At 38.6% G+C, this 17,926-nt stretch overlaps 1 protein-coding gene across 1 annotated transcript in view; it reads left to right on the forward strand.

Moving 5' to 3' along the window:
* NELL1 (neural EGFL like 1) overlaps positions 1-17,926 on the forward strand; it is a 939,503-nt gene that overhangs the window by 469,734 nt on the left and 451,843 nt on the right. The window contains exon 13 of the mRNA XM_024118844.1: positions 877-1,002. Within this exon, the coding sequence (XP_023974612.1) occupies positions 877-1,002 (126 nt within the window). The remainder of the gene's footprint in view (positions 1-876; positions 1,003-17,926) is intronic.

Here is a 17,926-nt window from a genome sequence, read left to right on the forward strand (position 1 = left end):
CCTCCAGCTCCGTTTTTCTTTCTCAAGATTGCTTTGGCTATTCGGGGTCTTTTGTGTTTCCATACAAATTGTGAAATTTTTTGTTCTAGTTCTGTGAAAAATGCCATTGGTAGTTTGATAGGGATTGCATTGAATCTGTAGATTGCTGTAAAGCCATTTTTGAAAACATAAATTCCAGAAAAGACTAAACTCTGTACTTAAGGTTGTAGGTTATCTTAATTCTTACCATGAACTTTTTATGAGAAAGCAGGTGGTGCTCTGATCTCCATTCAAAAGAGAAAAGATCTTTTTTGTTGAATCAGTCCATTATTCTTTGACATGGGATGCATCTTCAGGTTAAGGGATGAAAGACATTAATTTTCATTAGACAATAGCTGTAGTCTGTATTCACAGTACAATGTGGGAGAAAATGGCTACACCATCATTTTGTAACAGATGGATTAAAGCATGTCTTAGTAAGAAAAACAAGCAGAGAGGGGCTGGATTCCCTTTATCTCTCTGATAAAAGCAACACCATGTACAGTGGACACCTAATAAATATTCACTGGTATCAATGCCTGGACACAGAACTCCTTGATTTTGGACATTTAAAACAAGCATCTTTCTTGGTTAGAGATTAATAATAACATATTCAGTCTTCATACTTAGGTTCTTCACTGTTGTGTCCCACCATGCATCTTTCTAGAAATATTTTCAGTTTAAGATGGGATCTTCTGCATCAGCTGAATTTGCACTTAAGCTTTTGTGTTTAATGCATCTTGCTTTTACTCTTGGCTTCCATGGGCATTCGCTTTTTCTAATTTCATTGTAAGATGATTACATTCCGGTTCAACCATTTGACTAACCGTGATATTGCTTCTCTTTTTTCTCCTTCAGATATTGATGAGTGTGCGGCTAAGATGCATTACTGTCATGCCAACACTGTGTGTGTCAACTTGCCTGGGTTATATCGCTGTGACTGTGTCCCAGGATACATTCGCGTGGATGACTTCTCTTGTACCGGTGAGCATTAAGAAGCAATGTTGCTTTTCTGATTCAGTCCTTCTCTGTGCCATATCTGTGTCGTTATATTTAGCTCTAAGTACACTAAGTACTATTTTTAACTAACTAGTTCTTCTCTTGCATTATCTTATCATCAACTTTTTAGGAATGAAGTGATAATAAGAGAAATTTTGTCTGCCTAATTTATTTCCCCTCCCAGTATTTCTGCCTCTGTGTGTGTGCGTGCGTGCATGGGTATATGATTTGAAATTGAAGACCCAGTTGCCTATGGTAACACTGAAGGACTTAGAGACATCAGTTCCAAAATGAGAAAAGTATCAAACTATTTTCCTTCCATCAAGATGAAATATGTTCTTATGTGAGAAAATGTACTTTGTTCTCATTGGGAAAGACAAGAGGTTAAATTTAAAGCAGGAACGAGAGTATCTGGTGGGCACAGATTGGGTATATGGGAGCCAGTCAAGACTTTTCACTGACATATGCTTATTGTTAGTTTTGTCCCTCTTCTTCCCTTTATCACTGGGCTGTCAGCACCAAACTGGAACTCCAGGGATTGTGGTCACTGCCTCTGTGTGAGCAGTGCTGGCTTGGTGGGCATTTGGTTTGGGGTTCCATTATCATTCAAATCACGAACACAGAGACAGGAACAGTAAATTGGTTAAGGGTGGTAGAATGATTCTGAGTCTTTCTTCTCTTGGATGAAATGTCTTTAAATGCCCAATCTGTAACCTATAAGGAAGGGGCTCCCTAAATACAAGATTTCAGTCATGCTGTGTGTTTCTCTGACTCTTGGCATCTTTCTCTTTGTCCTAATGACTGGTATATAAAAAATGATTTTTTAAATTAATTAATTTATTTTAATTTATTTTTAAATTTTTAAATTTATTTTCACTCACAGTGGAATTCCACTCTTTTCTTAATATATTTTATTTTATTTTAATTTATTTAAAATTTATTTAATTATTTATTTTTGGCTGCGTTGGGTCCTCATTGCTGCACGTGGGCTTTCTTTTAGTTGTGGCGAGCGGGGGCTGCTCTTCGTTGCGGTGTGCGGGCTTCTCATTGCTGTGGCTTCTCTTGTTGCGGAGCATGGGCTCTAGGCATGTGGGCTTCAGTAGTTGTGGCACACGGGCTTAGTTGCTCTGCAGTATATGGGATCTTCCTGGGCTCGAACCTGTTTCCCCTGCATTGGCAGGTGGATTCTTAACCACTGCGCCACCAGGGAAGCCCCAATATATTTTATTTTGAATGGCCTTTTCAGAGGTGCAGAAAGTTATAAAAGTTTGAGAAGCATGTTTGTATGTCCAAATACCTTTGCCATTGATCGTTGTATATTTTTACGTTACTGTTCTTTGGCTAAAAGATTTCAGATGGATGCAAGATTCTGACTCCTGCAGTAGGCCAAATATTGTTTACCTGTCTATTACATATTATTACAAAATTCCCAGAGAAAAAAGAGACTTCATAACCATTATGCTGTGATCCAAACATTTTAAGGGGGCAAAACTCTTTTGGACCTGTAAACAAATACAGTCTAAAAATCTGTGATATTACAGATGAGTCTTGTTCTGTTCTCAGTGGTCTGTCCAGGTCCTGACTTATGTTAACCCTAACATGAGGCAGAGGCAGTGGATCGTCTCCCAACACAGAGGCACCATATCATGCAACTCAGACCTGATGAAGGCACTGCTGGGTGAAAAGGCCTTGTTGAAATTCTATCAGAATACGTAGAACCTCTGTTCTTATTTTCTTCACTGAAGGAGGAAGACAAGAGCTGGTGCTTGTTGAAAGCCTCTTAAGGACAGGTGCTCTGCCTGGTAGTTTGTACAGTATATATGCAACCAGATGGAAAATGTAGTATTTTAAGAACTAGCTCCAGAGTTACTTTTAGAAAGAGAAATGTGTTGTTTGGAGTAAAAGGCAAGTGTATGAGTATCAGTGGGTACACCATCCAAAAAAAAAAGAGTAAGTAGTGCTGCAGGAAAACTTTTTGTTTTGTTTATGCATGTATTTTGTCTGAGAGAGAATAGAAAAGTTAGAACAAAAGAGAGAAAAAAAAAGAGGGAGGAGAGAGGAGCCAGCCAGAGAGCAGAAGTCTGGGAGCTGTGGAGGACAGGGGTCAACAAAAACTGCTCAGTGAAAGGATAGCTGAAAGGACTTTTAAGGGGAGGAATATTTAGTGTGAGGGGTTTTGTGGTGGTGGTTTTGCTGTATAGTATGCAGGGCGAGTCTTCCTCATGACCCTCCAACCTTCAGCAAAATCTGCCACCTTGAAGACTGGGTGAGACCCTCCCCATTCTGACCCCAATGAATGCAGGTTAACATGAGGGACAATGCGGGAAAAGGGACATGTGTGTATAGGATATTGTGACCTCAGAGGCAGAGGTAACCATTCCGATCCTTTCCCTGCCACCCAAAGCACATTTATACAGACATGAATGCAACAATCACAGTCACCACATCCTCCTCTCAGGAGTGTCAGAAATCTCAGTGAGGGCTTTTGGACTTCCCCCATAGGTCATAGAATTGGGGATAAGATATTTTTCTTAAAAAAAATTTCCATTGATCCCAGATTTCTTCTTATCTACTGCCCATTTTTCTGCTTCTGTTTATAGCAAACGTCTTAATTGCATCGTCAGTGGTTACTGCCTTCCTTACATGTACTTACCTCACACACCCTCTTCATCCACTCCCACTAAGTCTTCCAGATGCACCATTCGACAGAGAGTACATTTATCAAGGTCAACCATGAGCGGCATTTTGTTCAGTCTGATCTTCTTATCTCTTGTGACCTCTCAGCAGCATTTAGCAAAGCTGAATACATCTTCCTTTTTTAAGCACATTATTTTATTCACTTTTGAGACAATGTATTTCCTGATTTTCCTTCTATGTCACCGGTCAAACCTGCCCAGTGTCCCTAGCTATTCTTCTTCTGCTGCTGATATCTTAAAGGTTAGAATACTGTAGAGCCCTGCCCTGGACCCTGTTCTCTTGTTCATCCATATCATCTTTTCAGATGCCTCCATTCAGTATTATGACATTACAGCATCTCTATGTTAATAACTCCTAAATTTCTATCCAGTTCCAGTCTTTCTCCTGAGCTTCTGAATCATATATTCAACTTGACATCTACACATAGGTATTTAATAGGCATTTCATTATAACATGTATGAGACAGAACTCTTGATTTCCTTCCACCTCTGCAAACACCTCCTCCGCTTCCAATTTTCTGCATCTCAGCAAACGAAAGCACCATCTACCTAGTTTTCAAGCCAGAAAGCTATGGGTGATACTTGATTGCTTTCCTTCTCTTGTCCCCCCACTTTCAGTCTGTACATCAGACTTGTTGAATCTACCCTCCACACCCTGTCCTAAGTCTGTCCACTTCATCCATTTCCGTCCATATCCTCTACTACCAAACTACCAGACTTCCTCAGTGGTTACCATTCTGGACCTGCTGCCCCAGGCTTGCTCTACTGTAACTCTCTCTTCACAGAGTCATGAGGGCAAACTTGTAAAAACAGGACTTTCTAAAGATTTCTTGTAGTTTTCCATTTCGCAGAAAATCAAATTAATTCTCCTTATTTTGATTTAAAACCCTATGTGACTTTTTTCCTTTCTGCCTCTCTGACTTTATCTTGTACCATTTCCATCCTTGTCCATTAGGAGGTGGCCATGCAAACTTTTGACTTTGTTTTTTTTTTTTTTTATTGAACAGGCTTGTTCTGCCTTAGGACCTTTGTATGAGCTGTTGCTTCTTTGTAGAAGTCCTTTCCTCTTACTCTCTGCATGCCTGGGTTTCTTGGCATTCAGATCTCAGCCTAAAATTGATCAGCTCAGAGAGGCTTTCTCTGATTCATATAATTAGCCACCCAGTTTTCTGTCATGTCACCTGATTTCAATCCTCTGAATATCACTTATCACCATCTGGAGTTTCTGTTATTAATATATGATTTTTTAAAATTTATGTCTTTCTATTAGAATGTAAGCTCTGAGAGGAAGAACCCTTTCCCTTTTGTTTACTGCTTTACCTTGGCTACTTAGAATATAGCCCGGCACAGGGCAGTGCTCAGTAAGTATTGAATGAGGGAATGAATAAAGCTGCTTGACCCTGGGCTAATTGTTTACTTTTCTAAATCTCACTTATAAAACATTGCTCATATCTGTTGTACCTATAGGTTACTGTGAACATCAAATAATATGTGTGAAAACATTTATCATGGCCGTTGTATCAGTCAGGTTAGGATGTTCTGCAGTAACAACCTCAAATATGAGTGACTTAAAATAATCAGGTTTTGTTTGTTGCTCATGTATTTCACTGGTCAACAGGAGTGGTGCTCTGCTTATCGTAATGTCTTTGGGATATAAGCTGATGGAATAGTCACCATTGTGAACATTGCTAGTCACCAAGACAGGGAAAAGAGAGCCTAGAGCATCTTGTATCAGCCAAAATATAGTCTAACCAAATCCCTTTGACCTACAACTCATTGACTAACTATAACTAGTTACTAGTCCTCAACCAACTACAAGGGGAAGAGGAAAGGCCTTCCTACCATGTGCCTAGGTTTGATAATTAGACGTATTTGGTGAATGGTGCTAATAAATACCATAGCAAATGATACAATAGATTCTTAAGAAATTTTGTGTCCATTGACATGAGGAGCTGTTGATTAAAGTAACCTTATTTATTAGTCGCAGTTCACAATGTGATGGGGAACGTAGTCTCAAAAAATAATGATGATATTAAACACATTGTACTAAGTTCTATGATGGAAGTTCAAGCAAAACGCAATAAGAAAAGGGTGTTTGATTGTCAGGGTAGAGCATTTGGAATGTTTTTGCAAGCCAAGAGGAACTATTGGAGTTTACCGAAGCATGTTAACGTGCATGTAAAGTAGAAATTTGGGAATATAGATGAGATGTGAATGGGAATATGGAATATGGATGGGAATGAGAAGAGGTAAGAGACAAGCATTCTCCCTGATAGTCATTTCTCCTCTAGACCAGATTCAAGGTCCTCCATTAGACATTTCCATAGTGAGCTGGAACTCTGACATTTACTTTGGTGTCCTGAAAAAAATAAGCCTGTCAGGCCAAATGTGCTCTTTACAAGATAAGCAGGTCCACACCTTTAATTTCTGTCATTTCTTTATTGGCAAAGAAGATTTCTTCCCCCGAGTGGTTAGTAGCCTATGTAATAAATGAGGTATATAATAGATATCTGCCACTGTAAGATGTCTTTTCAGATGCTTCGTTTCCAGAAGAAATTTGCTAGGAGAAATTGACAGGCCTGAAGACATCCTTTTGTCTGCCATGAGTTCCTGACATGGCATTTCTCATTCTTGACATTCTTATTTCCAAAGATCATTCTAGTCTCTGTCCCAAATCAGTTAGTATCTGCTGCCACTGTTCAGTTGGTTTTCAAAGTACATTGGGTCATTTTTTTCTCTCCTGTTTTTTTAGTTTGTCATTTACTCTGGTGCTAACATTTTAGAAGTTAGTAGTCATATTGAAAATCTCCATTCAACCAACAATTAGTGAGCCTAGAATTAAAGAAGACATACGAGCTTTGGTGGTACATTGATTTATTGAATGACTGATTCACTCATTCATTCACTCACTCACTCATTTATTCATTTATGTGTCCAATATACAATTAGTGTCTGTCATGAGTGTTAGGAAATATGGCCAAAGACATTAGTGACAAATGACCTCTTTGCCCAGGAATTTCATGGTTAGTGAGGCAAGATCTTCAGATGAGAAAACTCAAATGTGCATTCACCATCAAAAATGTTCCAAGTATACCAAATCAATCCCTCTTTAAAGTCTTAGTAGGGTTTAGATAAGTGCTGGGTATTTCACATCCTATAGTGTTGGCCCTTGACAAGTTCCAGAGAAGGATCCCCAAAATTGCCTTTTCCAGTTCTATGCTGTAACAACAGTTCTTGGAGAAAGGCTGCACCAGAGACAGCAGATGCCAAGCATAATGCTGGAGAGGAAAGACAATATATCAAACAGAAAAGAAATGTTACCTCTTTCCTAATTTTTTTCTGGTTAAAAAGTGAAAAAGTCGTATTTCATGGGATAATAAAAGTTCTGAGGATTCAACATTGAAAATAATTATCTAGAATTTTAAAATGTGCTATAACTTAATCATTACTGTGATGGCTGGGGTTCCCTGACATAACCGTGTAATTTGTATGAGGCTCCATGCTTTTTTCTAGGAACGTTTCTGTTGGTGAAATCGAAAACATTGGACCTTTGTCACTGGGGGAGTTTTTGGCCTTGGAATTTGTGTGTGATTCTAAATCACTTTCTGTTCTGTAAGAGATCCCTGAGTTGCCCTTGCTTTTTTATGAATTTTGAAGCTGGAGGAGTATCTAACATTGAGGTTGGGGAGTCCTTTCCTCTTCCCTGGACCCTTTGATTTTTGAAATGGTCAACCTGCTTGATTTATTTGTCCCTGAATTTCATTTATCCCCAGTTAAACTCCCTGTGTTTAGGTTGTCTGATAAGACTACCTTTGAATACTCAGGAAGCTTTAAAGGAGGATACTTGTGATTTACGGTAAAAGCATGCAGCAATAAGACAGGTACTTGACAGTAATGGGTAAGCATCCATTTTTATGCCAAAAACTTTCCATAAAGGTAAGAAATAAAGGGAACAAGTGAGATAACAAATATCATATGTGATTTCCATTATCTTGCTAAGAGATTTTTTATGTTTTTTGATATTGGCATGGAAGAGAGCTTGAAGGAAGTATGTATTTGAAATCAAGTAAGCTTAGTTAAAGTTAGATATAATAGTCTATTAGTTTAATGGTTTAAATTAAGTACCACGTAATGAAAGATGTGAGATAACAGTTTAAAAGATGTAAAAGAAATTTTACACTAGTTTCTGGAAAATGTTTTCGTACTAAGGTCGATGAAATACAGAACATTTCAGATATGAGATACCTGATATTTTCTCATTGAGCAGAGCCATATGAAATGGAGCTAAAGTAGAAAATCCTCCACCTTGATTGAGCACAGTATTAAATTATGCACTGATTATCCTTATCTTTCAAGCACATAGTATGTGCTTGTTTTGGACATATTTGCTCTGGTATACTTTTGACTATCCGGCATCATAAAAGGTGCAACTTCTAATTACTTGCCTCTCAGTCAAGAGGTGATACAGATATAAGAATAAAATTCCAGTCATGGACTTGTAGACTACTTTTACTTTAGTGGGAAATGCTCTATCAGATGCTTTAGAATGCAAAATGTTTTATTAAAGATAACAGACTACATTTATTGATATATTGAATAAGAAAAGTCAAAGTAAGACTTGTACCTTTGGATATTTCAAAACCCAATTAAAACCTCTGATGTTCTTTGGAGGCATTTGCCTTTTGTTTTGATTTGTTTGCCTGGTATATTCATTTTTTCTTCCCTTTATTTAGACAGACTTTGTCACCTTCCTCCCCCTCCAGAGGAGGGATGTGAAAGTACCAAAGTAGGATTCCAAAATTCTAACCCTTTAGGGCAGAGGGTCTCAACTCTCATCTCAGATTAGAATCACTTAGGACATGAATTTTAAAAAGTCGATACCTGGTATCTACCCCTTGAGGCTTTGATTTTCATTTGGTCTGGGGTTGTGACCTGGCTTCAGTGTTTTTGTTTAAACGTCCAAGTGATTCTAATATGCAGTCATGGTTGAGAGCTCTTGCCTTTGTAGAGCAGAGATGGTTAGAGTTTGGAGGGAATATTGGGGTGGGGGTGGAATCAGAGAGAAGAAGAATTGCCCTCTATATTGTAGACTAGAAAAGGATTCCTTTGAATGGGTGGTGGGTGACATGGTGGCAGAAGGTAATTAAAGCAGAGATTTGGATGGTTTCTGGAGGGAAGGGCTCTGCCTCCAAGGCTGCCTTCTGGGATGTGTATAAGACTCTGGGGAGAGAAAGGCTGTGGGATGCTCTGTAGGTAGGGGCTCATGGGGAGGTCCCGAATCTTCAATTGTATCCTGACTGTTATGATGCCTCAAAGAGCCCTTAAAGATAAATGGGACATCTCCATGGTGACCTGTGTGTTTCACGGGCCAAGGACCAGACTGATGTCTCTCTGCGAGTGTCTTGATTACTTGGAATCTCCTAGAAGCATGACACAGACAGATGAAAGCAAAGAATCCTTAAAATGACTGAGAGATTTTCACTACCCCACTAGTCCAGAAGAATAGGAGCTCAGAACCATTCATTAAGTTGAAACGAAGAAATTATAGAAAGCTACATTACTTGCACGTACAAATGTGTGACTGGGCGTCTCTGCCCACCACCTGTTTTCACAGGTGAAAAACAAAACAAAACAGAAATGTTAACAAAAGGAGAAAACAGGAAAAAATTAAGAGACCCCCTCTAGACAGGGTTCATGGGGTGAAAATTAATAGAATATTTGGTTTTCCGGGCCAATTTTAGTTTTCCATATGTAGTCCTGGAAAAGCCAAAGACCAGAAACGTACTCCATTTAGCAACAGTAGTGTTAAAATAGTGCTAAGGTTTATTAAAGCCAGGAAATAAGTCTTAGGGAGGATATCAAAGGGCATTTCCCTTGATATTTTAGGATGAAGGATTTGTCTGGTGTTTGGCTTCCTTGTTGGGTTTAACTGAGAGGTTTTTGTTTGTTTGTTTGTGTTTGGTTTTTCGGTTTTTGTTTTTTTATCAGCCCATATTGTGAAGGATCTGAACCACATTAGCTGCTGCAGACCAACTAGAATAAATGATGGATCTTTCCCCCAGGGTGTTTGTGCACAAACCTATTAAGAACTGTGTTGCCCTTGACTCAAATTCATCATAAAAGTCTTGTTAGTATTTCTGTACACTCCATTGTTGGAGTTGTGCATGCAGAATCACAATTAAGCTTCCACATAAAGGGGTTTGATTAAGGATGCTTTAGCACTTACAACACTGTTGAGGACAGCCTTGCAGCCCTACTTATATCCACATTTGAGTCGACACAGTGAATGGGCATTTCTCCTTAATAACCCAGCAAGCTATCATGTATTCTTTATTTCCATCTTAAAGACTTGGTAAATGCATATATGTTTAGCTATTTCCACACTTGTCTAAGATATAGTGAAGTATCTTTGGATTGTGTTTCCTTTATGTAAAAGTATTGAAAATATACACTACTTATTCTTGAGCCAAATGAAAGCTATAAATTCTCATGGTTAAAATCTGGTGTATAAACTGGTGTATAAATTCAACTTGTTGCAAGCTTCAGCAGTGCCACCTTTTTACTTTGTAAATTAGAAAACCATTAAAGTTCTCTGCTTCTTCATCAGTATCCTCTGTACACCTTCATAGAGTTGTTGAAGGATAAAGTGAGACAGTGTAAGTACATTGGTTCAGATGATTTTAGCCTAAAGAATGATTTAAGAAAAACCCAACTCTACTGGCTCAAATGATAAATTTATTCTCTTATAACAAAACGTCTAGGACGGTGTTTCTAGAATTAGTTAATTCAGCTGCTCCATGACATCATCAGTGACATAGATTGTTTCCAACTTTTTACTTTGCTCTTTTCATCGTGATAGTTTGAAACTTGATCTAACTCCCTTCCAAGTCTCAGAATGGCTCAGGCAACCCCATGCATCATATCTCAATTTAATAATATCCCAAAGTCATAAGGGAAAAGAGGATTTCCTTCCTAGAGTCCTTTGTTAAGACCAAGGATAACTTTATCAGAAATCCATCCCTAGCAGATCTGTTTTCATGTCTCCTTGGCCAAAATTGTTTAATATGCCTATTAATAAATTATACCTTAGAAAAGCAAATAGAATTACCTTGAATCAAGATTTATCCCTGAGGTGGGGCAGGTCCCAGTTTCCTTTATAATACTTGGGTTGTATTGTCAAGGAAGGAGATGATATGTGTGTATGTGTAGATCCATAATTGTCTAGGCAACTGACAGCATCTATTAGAGTCTGTTCAAAGCCTTGAAAACTATTTCAAGTGTAGGAGTAATTAAAAGAAATGCAATTAGACATTTATACTAAATTTATGTATGTGCCTATCTCTGTGTAGATATATGGATAGATATTATATTTATTTACATATATGTCAACCACCCATTTTTGGAGATGGTTTAGGAAACAGGCACCTTTTCATACATTGCTGGTAAGAATATAAATTGATACAAACATTCTTGAGGATAATTTGACAGGATGTATCAAAAGGCCTAGAAATATTTATTTACAGCAACTTATTCTAAAGAAACAATCAGTCACAGTTACATATGTGAGAAGATTTTCATTGTGCCCATTTATTCCACTTATTATTTATAAGAAAAGAAACTAGAAGCAGCTTAAATATGAACTAATGAAAGTTTGATTGAATAAATTACGCTATATTCATATATTAGAATACAATGAAATTTAAAATAATATTCAGAAGACTATTCAGTGTCAATGGAAAATTCTCATCATATAGTATGATGAAATTCTAACCAGTTTGTGTACTATCTTCCAATTTAAATAATAAATAAAAATTATCTACAGATATACATAAACACATAGAAATAGAGGCAGGGAATATTCCCCCAGATAAATAGGTATCAGAAAGTATCTGTGAATGGAAGATTATACGTGATATCTTTTCTTTACACTTTATATGTTTTCCACATTTTTTCTGTGGAATGGAATACAATGCAGTGAACTGTATTACATTTTAGTTTTAGAAAAGTGTTATTAAAATATTAGAAAACAGAAAGTGCTAGATAAAGATGACATGGAGTTTATTCCTCCAAAATCTCCTAAGTGTCATCCTACTAAATTAAATTTTTAAAAATGTTTATGACTTGGTTGTGCTAGTGCCTTTCATCCTTAGTGACATAGATTAGGAGTTTGAACTAAGGAGATTAAAAGCAATGGCTTTGCTTCATCAGGTTTCTGAGTAATTTGATTGGCCAATATGTCAGTTGAAGGGCACTTGCAATTATGATGCTCTTTTCCTCCTTTGAGGGTCCTAGAAGGTGATCTGATAGCCAGGTCCTACCTGCCCTGTTTTTCTTCAGCTCTTCTGGCGGGGTTTCCAGATTCAAGGCAGTTGGTCTATTTTTTTTTTTTTTCTTTTTCTTGACTGTAGCCAAGTCAAAGAGAGATACTGAGGGGAGATGGAAAAGTCCCAGGATTTTCATAGAAAAGCAACCACTGGATGAGAATCAGGCAACTTAGATTCTAGTTCTACCCTGGACACCAGCTCACTGAATGAATGCCACTGTCTCAATATTTTCCTTTGGACCTTGAAAGATTAAGGATTAATTAGCTCAGTAGTTTTCAGTCAGAGGAGCTGGGATTCCAAATAAGATTTCTTTTGAAAGGAGTTCAGCTTATTTAAAAAAAGAGGTAATCTTGCAAGCTACTACTTTTCTAATTCTGTGATTCTTTAAGATATGGTTCCTGACCTCTAGTAAATTATGGTCTCTTCAGGGGGTGTACAATTTACATTTTAGGAGCATAATTTTATAAGGCATATAGTGCTAAATTGTGAGGTGTGAGTGTAAATGATGTGGGAAAGAGCACTGGTGCTGGAAGAAAGAAGGGCATTAATTACTACATGGTAGAGAGAATGTGTTTTCCACAGGGAGCTGTCTGACTGGGTTTGATTTTGATGTTGAGTGGGAGATGGCATAAGAGAAATAAGAAGTAATAGGGTGAGTGGTGCTTTAGACGTAGATCCATCTCCCTGTTTGTCAATCTACAGCAAACCTGGAGGTGTCCTGGGTAGAAGTGGGAAAAACAGAAGGCTCTGAATCAGACAGACCTGGGTTCCTGCCCCAACTCCAGGCATTTATTAGTAGTGTCAACTTGAATCAACTTTGGGGAAATGGACATACCTTTCTCCCAGACTCTTGTGAGGAGTAAATTAGATAATATTTCTAAAGTGGTTGGAAGAGAGCTCAGCACAGAGCAAATTTTCAACAAACATTATCTACTACTACCTCTGTTTTACAGGTGAGGAATCTTACTTGAGACACAGGGAGGTTAGAGAATTGTCCATAGCCACAGCCCTTGGGAGTGCTGGAGTAGGGGTAGATAGGAATGAAGGACTTCTACGTTCAGAGACTCAGATGCAACCTCCATCAGAGCTCTTTGGAAGATGCCTTTAAAATGCTAATGCAATATGGACTGCAGAGGCTCACTAAACATTGGCCATTATTAGAATAACAGACAGAGCCTGGGACTTGGGTCCAAGAGAATCCTATTTCACCCACAGCTCTGCCCTTTATAATCTTTGGGATATAGGTGTGATTCCTTAAGTGCCCTATGGCTCAGTTTGTAACCCCAAGAAAGCTGGTTGGGTTTTAATGTTTAAACACGTGAAAAAGCCCAACCCAATGACTGACTCTGAGATGGTGCTCAAGATTGAAGCACTAAGACCTGATCAACAAATTTCCCTTTCTCCCTTCTTCTCACCAAGTGGCTCTAGAAGCACTTCCAGGGACACCGAGGCTCTTTGAAATACATCTGGAGAGCCCCTTGTCTTTAGAAGCTCAGTCTCTGTTGACAGTGTCCAGATTCTCTGGGAGCCTGCAATTAGATGCTTTGGGCTCATGGGTTAAGGAGATCAGCAAAAAGTAGATTCACGATGGTTTGTAACTAGCAAGGGATACATTCCTTTATTTAAAGAAAAATATCACCTCTGGAGTCATTCGTTTTGTAAGTTCCTGTAGACCAGAGCTTTGGAATATGTTCTATAAGCTCCCTTAAAACATTTATGTTTATTCCCTGAGAAAGGAAGCCCCCTAAACTGTGAACACCTTTGGCATTTATCAGCTCTGCTGGCTGGCATCTGGTTAGTCCTTAGGGGCAGCCATAGGACAAATTGCTTTCAGGACAAGGGTCAGAAGCTTGGTCCAGGTTGGACTCCAGGATGCGGTTTTGACAGTTGGGAAATGTCCTCAGAGGGAAATCACAGCATACAGAGAGATGTGTAAAGCCAACAGTGAGTTTGTCATCTACCTGTTGAATACCCGATGCCTACATGGGTATTCTACATTGTGGAAATCACACTGCAGCTATCAATTAATATTTTAATTGTTTCTACTTATTTCACCAGCGTTGGCCAACTTAGTAAAGTTCCATAAAAATACAACTGTTCGTGGCTGCAAAATATCCTGTCTTCTGGATGCATTATTATAGTTTTTGCCACATTGAAGAAGTATTAAGATCCAGTTGCTTCTGTGTCTTCATTTGGGTCTATCATATACATGCATTTAGTCTTCCGTTATTACGATGGATGGTGATGGTTGTTTTTGCCTCAATTTGGATGAGTGAGTGAGTCACAGAGCAAAACTCAGACCAGCCCCAAGCAGGAAATACACATGCTTAGAGGTTCACGCAATGGGAGGGATCAGGGTTTCTTAGGTGTTATTCATTAAAGGACACTTCTGGGAAAAGTATAGGACCCTAAAGAACTGTGTAGCATTAACACATATCTTGGCGGTGTCAGGACCTTGCATAATTATTTTACATAAGAACACTTTGTAACTAGACAGGTGCTCCAGCGAGCCCCTGTCTTGTTTATGAGATGTGTTTTCCATATTTTTTATTGAGTTCTTTGTCCTTTAATATTCAAAGAGTCTTCCTAGATCAGCTAGCAATTATTTTTCCCCTTTTGGCATTCATTTTCCCATTCTGGTTGATCAGTTGAATGTAGGGAAAACATTAACATATCAGGAATTTCAAATAGCTGGGATGTTAGAGACATATAAGGCGTCAGAAAATACCTTCATATTACAGTGATTTGATTCTGAATTTGAACGAACTGTTGAAGAAATGTGCCCAGAGAGAGCTTGCTTTTTGATTCTCCAAAACTTTAGGGTATTTTCTCATTAAGAGAAATTCTTTTCTTCAAGCAGGTGGTCCATTTGACTTGGTTATGTGAAAGATGTGGCATTGTTTGGAAGCAGATAGCATCCTTGCCTATCAATGTGAGAGGGGCATGAGGGGACAGTTCCTATCTCAGCCAGAGAGTGTGTGGTCTAAATGACTGTTAGGTCACAGCAACCCAGGCTGAGCAGCTTATAGTGCAGTGGAGGAGATCAAGTGAAGATATAGCCTGTCATGCTTCTCTTGGCCTCAAGCAAACCATTTATTTTTTTTTAAGGACAGGTTGGAGCAGCTCATAGCTTCAGAGCCAAGCCCATGAGTGAGGCCAGAGAACAGTGCCCTCAATCTATTTTTAGGATTTAGAAAACCGGCAAGTTAGAAAATAGCACTGGCATGTAATCGTGCTTACCTCAAAGTTCCTGGAGTTTTGAATTTGCTCCACTGCTATTTGGACATGTTTAATTTTATTTTGTCTCTTTTCTCATCTCATTTTGTCCCTTGACTCTGTACTCTCGGGTGTGTTATTATAGCTTTTTCCCTTGAATCTCCTTTCATTTTTTCTCTTTCATATTTGCTTCTTTAATGTGTATGTTATTATTTATGACTGATCTGAACAAATGATGGTTTGAATGAGGGATGTAGGGTCAAAAGTGAGTTAAAACAGAAATGAACAAGTGTTGACAAGAATATGGAGAAATTTGGAACTCTTGTTGTACTGTTGGGGAGAATATAAAATGGTGCAGCTGCTGTGGAAACCGGTTTGGTAGTCCCTCAGAAAATTAAAGATAGATTAAAAATCATATAATCCAGCAATTCCACTTCTGGGTATATACCCAAAATAACTGACAGTAAGATTTTGAAGAGATATTTGTGCACACATGTTTATAGTAGCATTAGTCACAAAAATAGCTAAAATGTGAAAGTAACTTAAGTGTCCCTCAACAGAAAAATGAATAAGCAAAATGCAGTATATCCATACAGTGGAGTACCATTCAGCCTTAAAAAGGAGGGACATGCTGACACATACAACATGGATGAACCACAGGGAACATTATACTAAGTGAAATAAGCCAGTCACAAAAGGACAAATACAGAATGATTCCACTATATGTAGAATCTCGAGTTGTGAAATTCATAGAGACAGAAAGTAAAAGGGTGGTTGTTACAGGCTGGGGAGTTATTGTTTAGTGGGTATATAAGTTCAGTTTTACAAGATGAAAAGAGTTCTGGAGCTGGATGATAGTGATGATTGCACAACAATATGAATGTAGTATTTAATGCCACTAAACTGTACAATTGAAATGGTTATAATGGCAAGTTTTATGTTATGTGTACTTTACCACAATAAAAAAACGTTGGGAAAAAAATGCCACCGGGACAGATCTCTTCCTGTTACTGGGTCTACTTTAGAAATAACATTTACCATGGTTTTCCTTGCTTCCTGTAACACATTGGGCAGCAAATTCTGTTTTTTCCAGAGAGTGATTTATTCATTCATTACTTTATTCATTAAACAATTATTGATTGAGAAATCTACTGAGCATCAGGTATTATTCTAGATGTCGTGATACATTAGCGAAGAAAACAGAAAATTTTGCTATCAGTGGAGCTTTCATTCTAGTTGGGTGGAGTCAAACAATAAACAGGAAATATCAATGTATAGTATGCCAGATGGTAAGATCTATGGGGAGAAATAAAGTGATGGAAGGAGATGGGTGTGCTGGGGGGGCAGTAGTGCAGTTTTATATGGGGTGGTCTGGAAAGGTCTCACAGTAAGGGGCACAGAAGCAAAGACATGAGAGAAGTGAGGGGAGTAAGCCACGCTGATCTCTGGAATAACGATCTTCCAGGCTGTGGAAACAACAGACGGGCAGAGCAGTCATCTATGCAATGACTCAGGATGAGGTAAGGAGGCGTGTTAAATCAGTCAACTCCCATTGGCTCTTATCTACCCTACGTCTGTCTCTAGTATTTTTCCGATGGAATCAAGTACATGGGTTTCATGGCCGTTATAGGCCGCAGAGACTTCTTTCACGGACTCTGGGTCATGGCTGTCTTCCCAAGATGTAAAGATGATAGAATTTGAGCCATTGACCAAATGGGGAGTTACTGTGTTTTTTTCTTTAAACGGCAAGCAAAGCTTTAATGGCCCCAGCCATTACTAGGACAATACCCTTTTTAGAAGAATAGAGTTCACGAAGGGGCATTTGAACACAGCTTGTAAGGAATTCAATTCTCATGTCCCATTACTGTTAACAAGGTCTCCACATTTAATTCCACAGGGTAAATGTGACAACTCTAGAGTCAGGGCCAGAAAATATCTCTAAGCAACCAGGGAGCTGAAAGAGCCTTGCTTTTTTTCTTTATTTTTATGTCTGTGGTATTCCATTTCCCCTGCTGTTGATAAATAATTCAGAAAAGAAAAGAATGTTTCAGCCCTGACTTTTTAATGCCGAGGACAAATACATTATGCCATTGGTCCCCAAACATGCACAGGGTTTTGCAAGAAGGTCAGTATTTTGTGTTTGTTGGTTGGCAGTGTGTTCTCTGGGGCTTTGCAATCGATTGGCTTTGTTCTTGTAGCTGGAAGAAAGGTGACGGCTGCGTGTATGAAATACACAGAACTGACGCTGTCATGTTGTCACGGTCCTTAAGTGGGCTGCTCAGCAACAGGTAATAGATAGACTGGTGGGTGTTGATGAGCTGTGCAGCTTGGCTTAGAAGGGGTGATTATCGGAGGACATCTGGTGACATAAGGTAATTGTCTTGAAACCTGACTGGACCTGGGCTATAGTACCACACTGAGCATCTAGGTACCAGGGCGTGCTGGCAGGGGAGGACAGATGTCACAGTGCCTCATGTTGAACTTGTTTCTCCTGCAACTAGGATGTCCATGCTTACCCAACTATGGTACCCATTTGCTTACTTTGGAAAATAATTTCTAATACAGAGATAATAATAGTATATACTATATGTGTGTGTGTATATGTATATATACACACACACATATATATAAAATATAATAATAAAGTCAGAAAATGGCCTCTTTGGATATAAT

Source organism: Physeter macrocephalus, chromosome 16 (genome assembly GCF_002837175.3).
Source record: "Physeter macrocephalus isolate SW-GA chromosome 16, ASM283717v5, whole genome shotgun sequence".
Taxonomy (NCBI): domain Eukaryota; kingdom Metazoa; phylum Chordata; class Mammalia; order Artiodactyla; family Physeteridae; genus Physeter; species Physeter macrocephalus.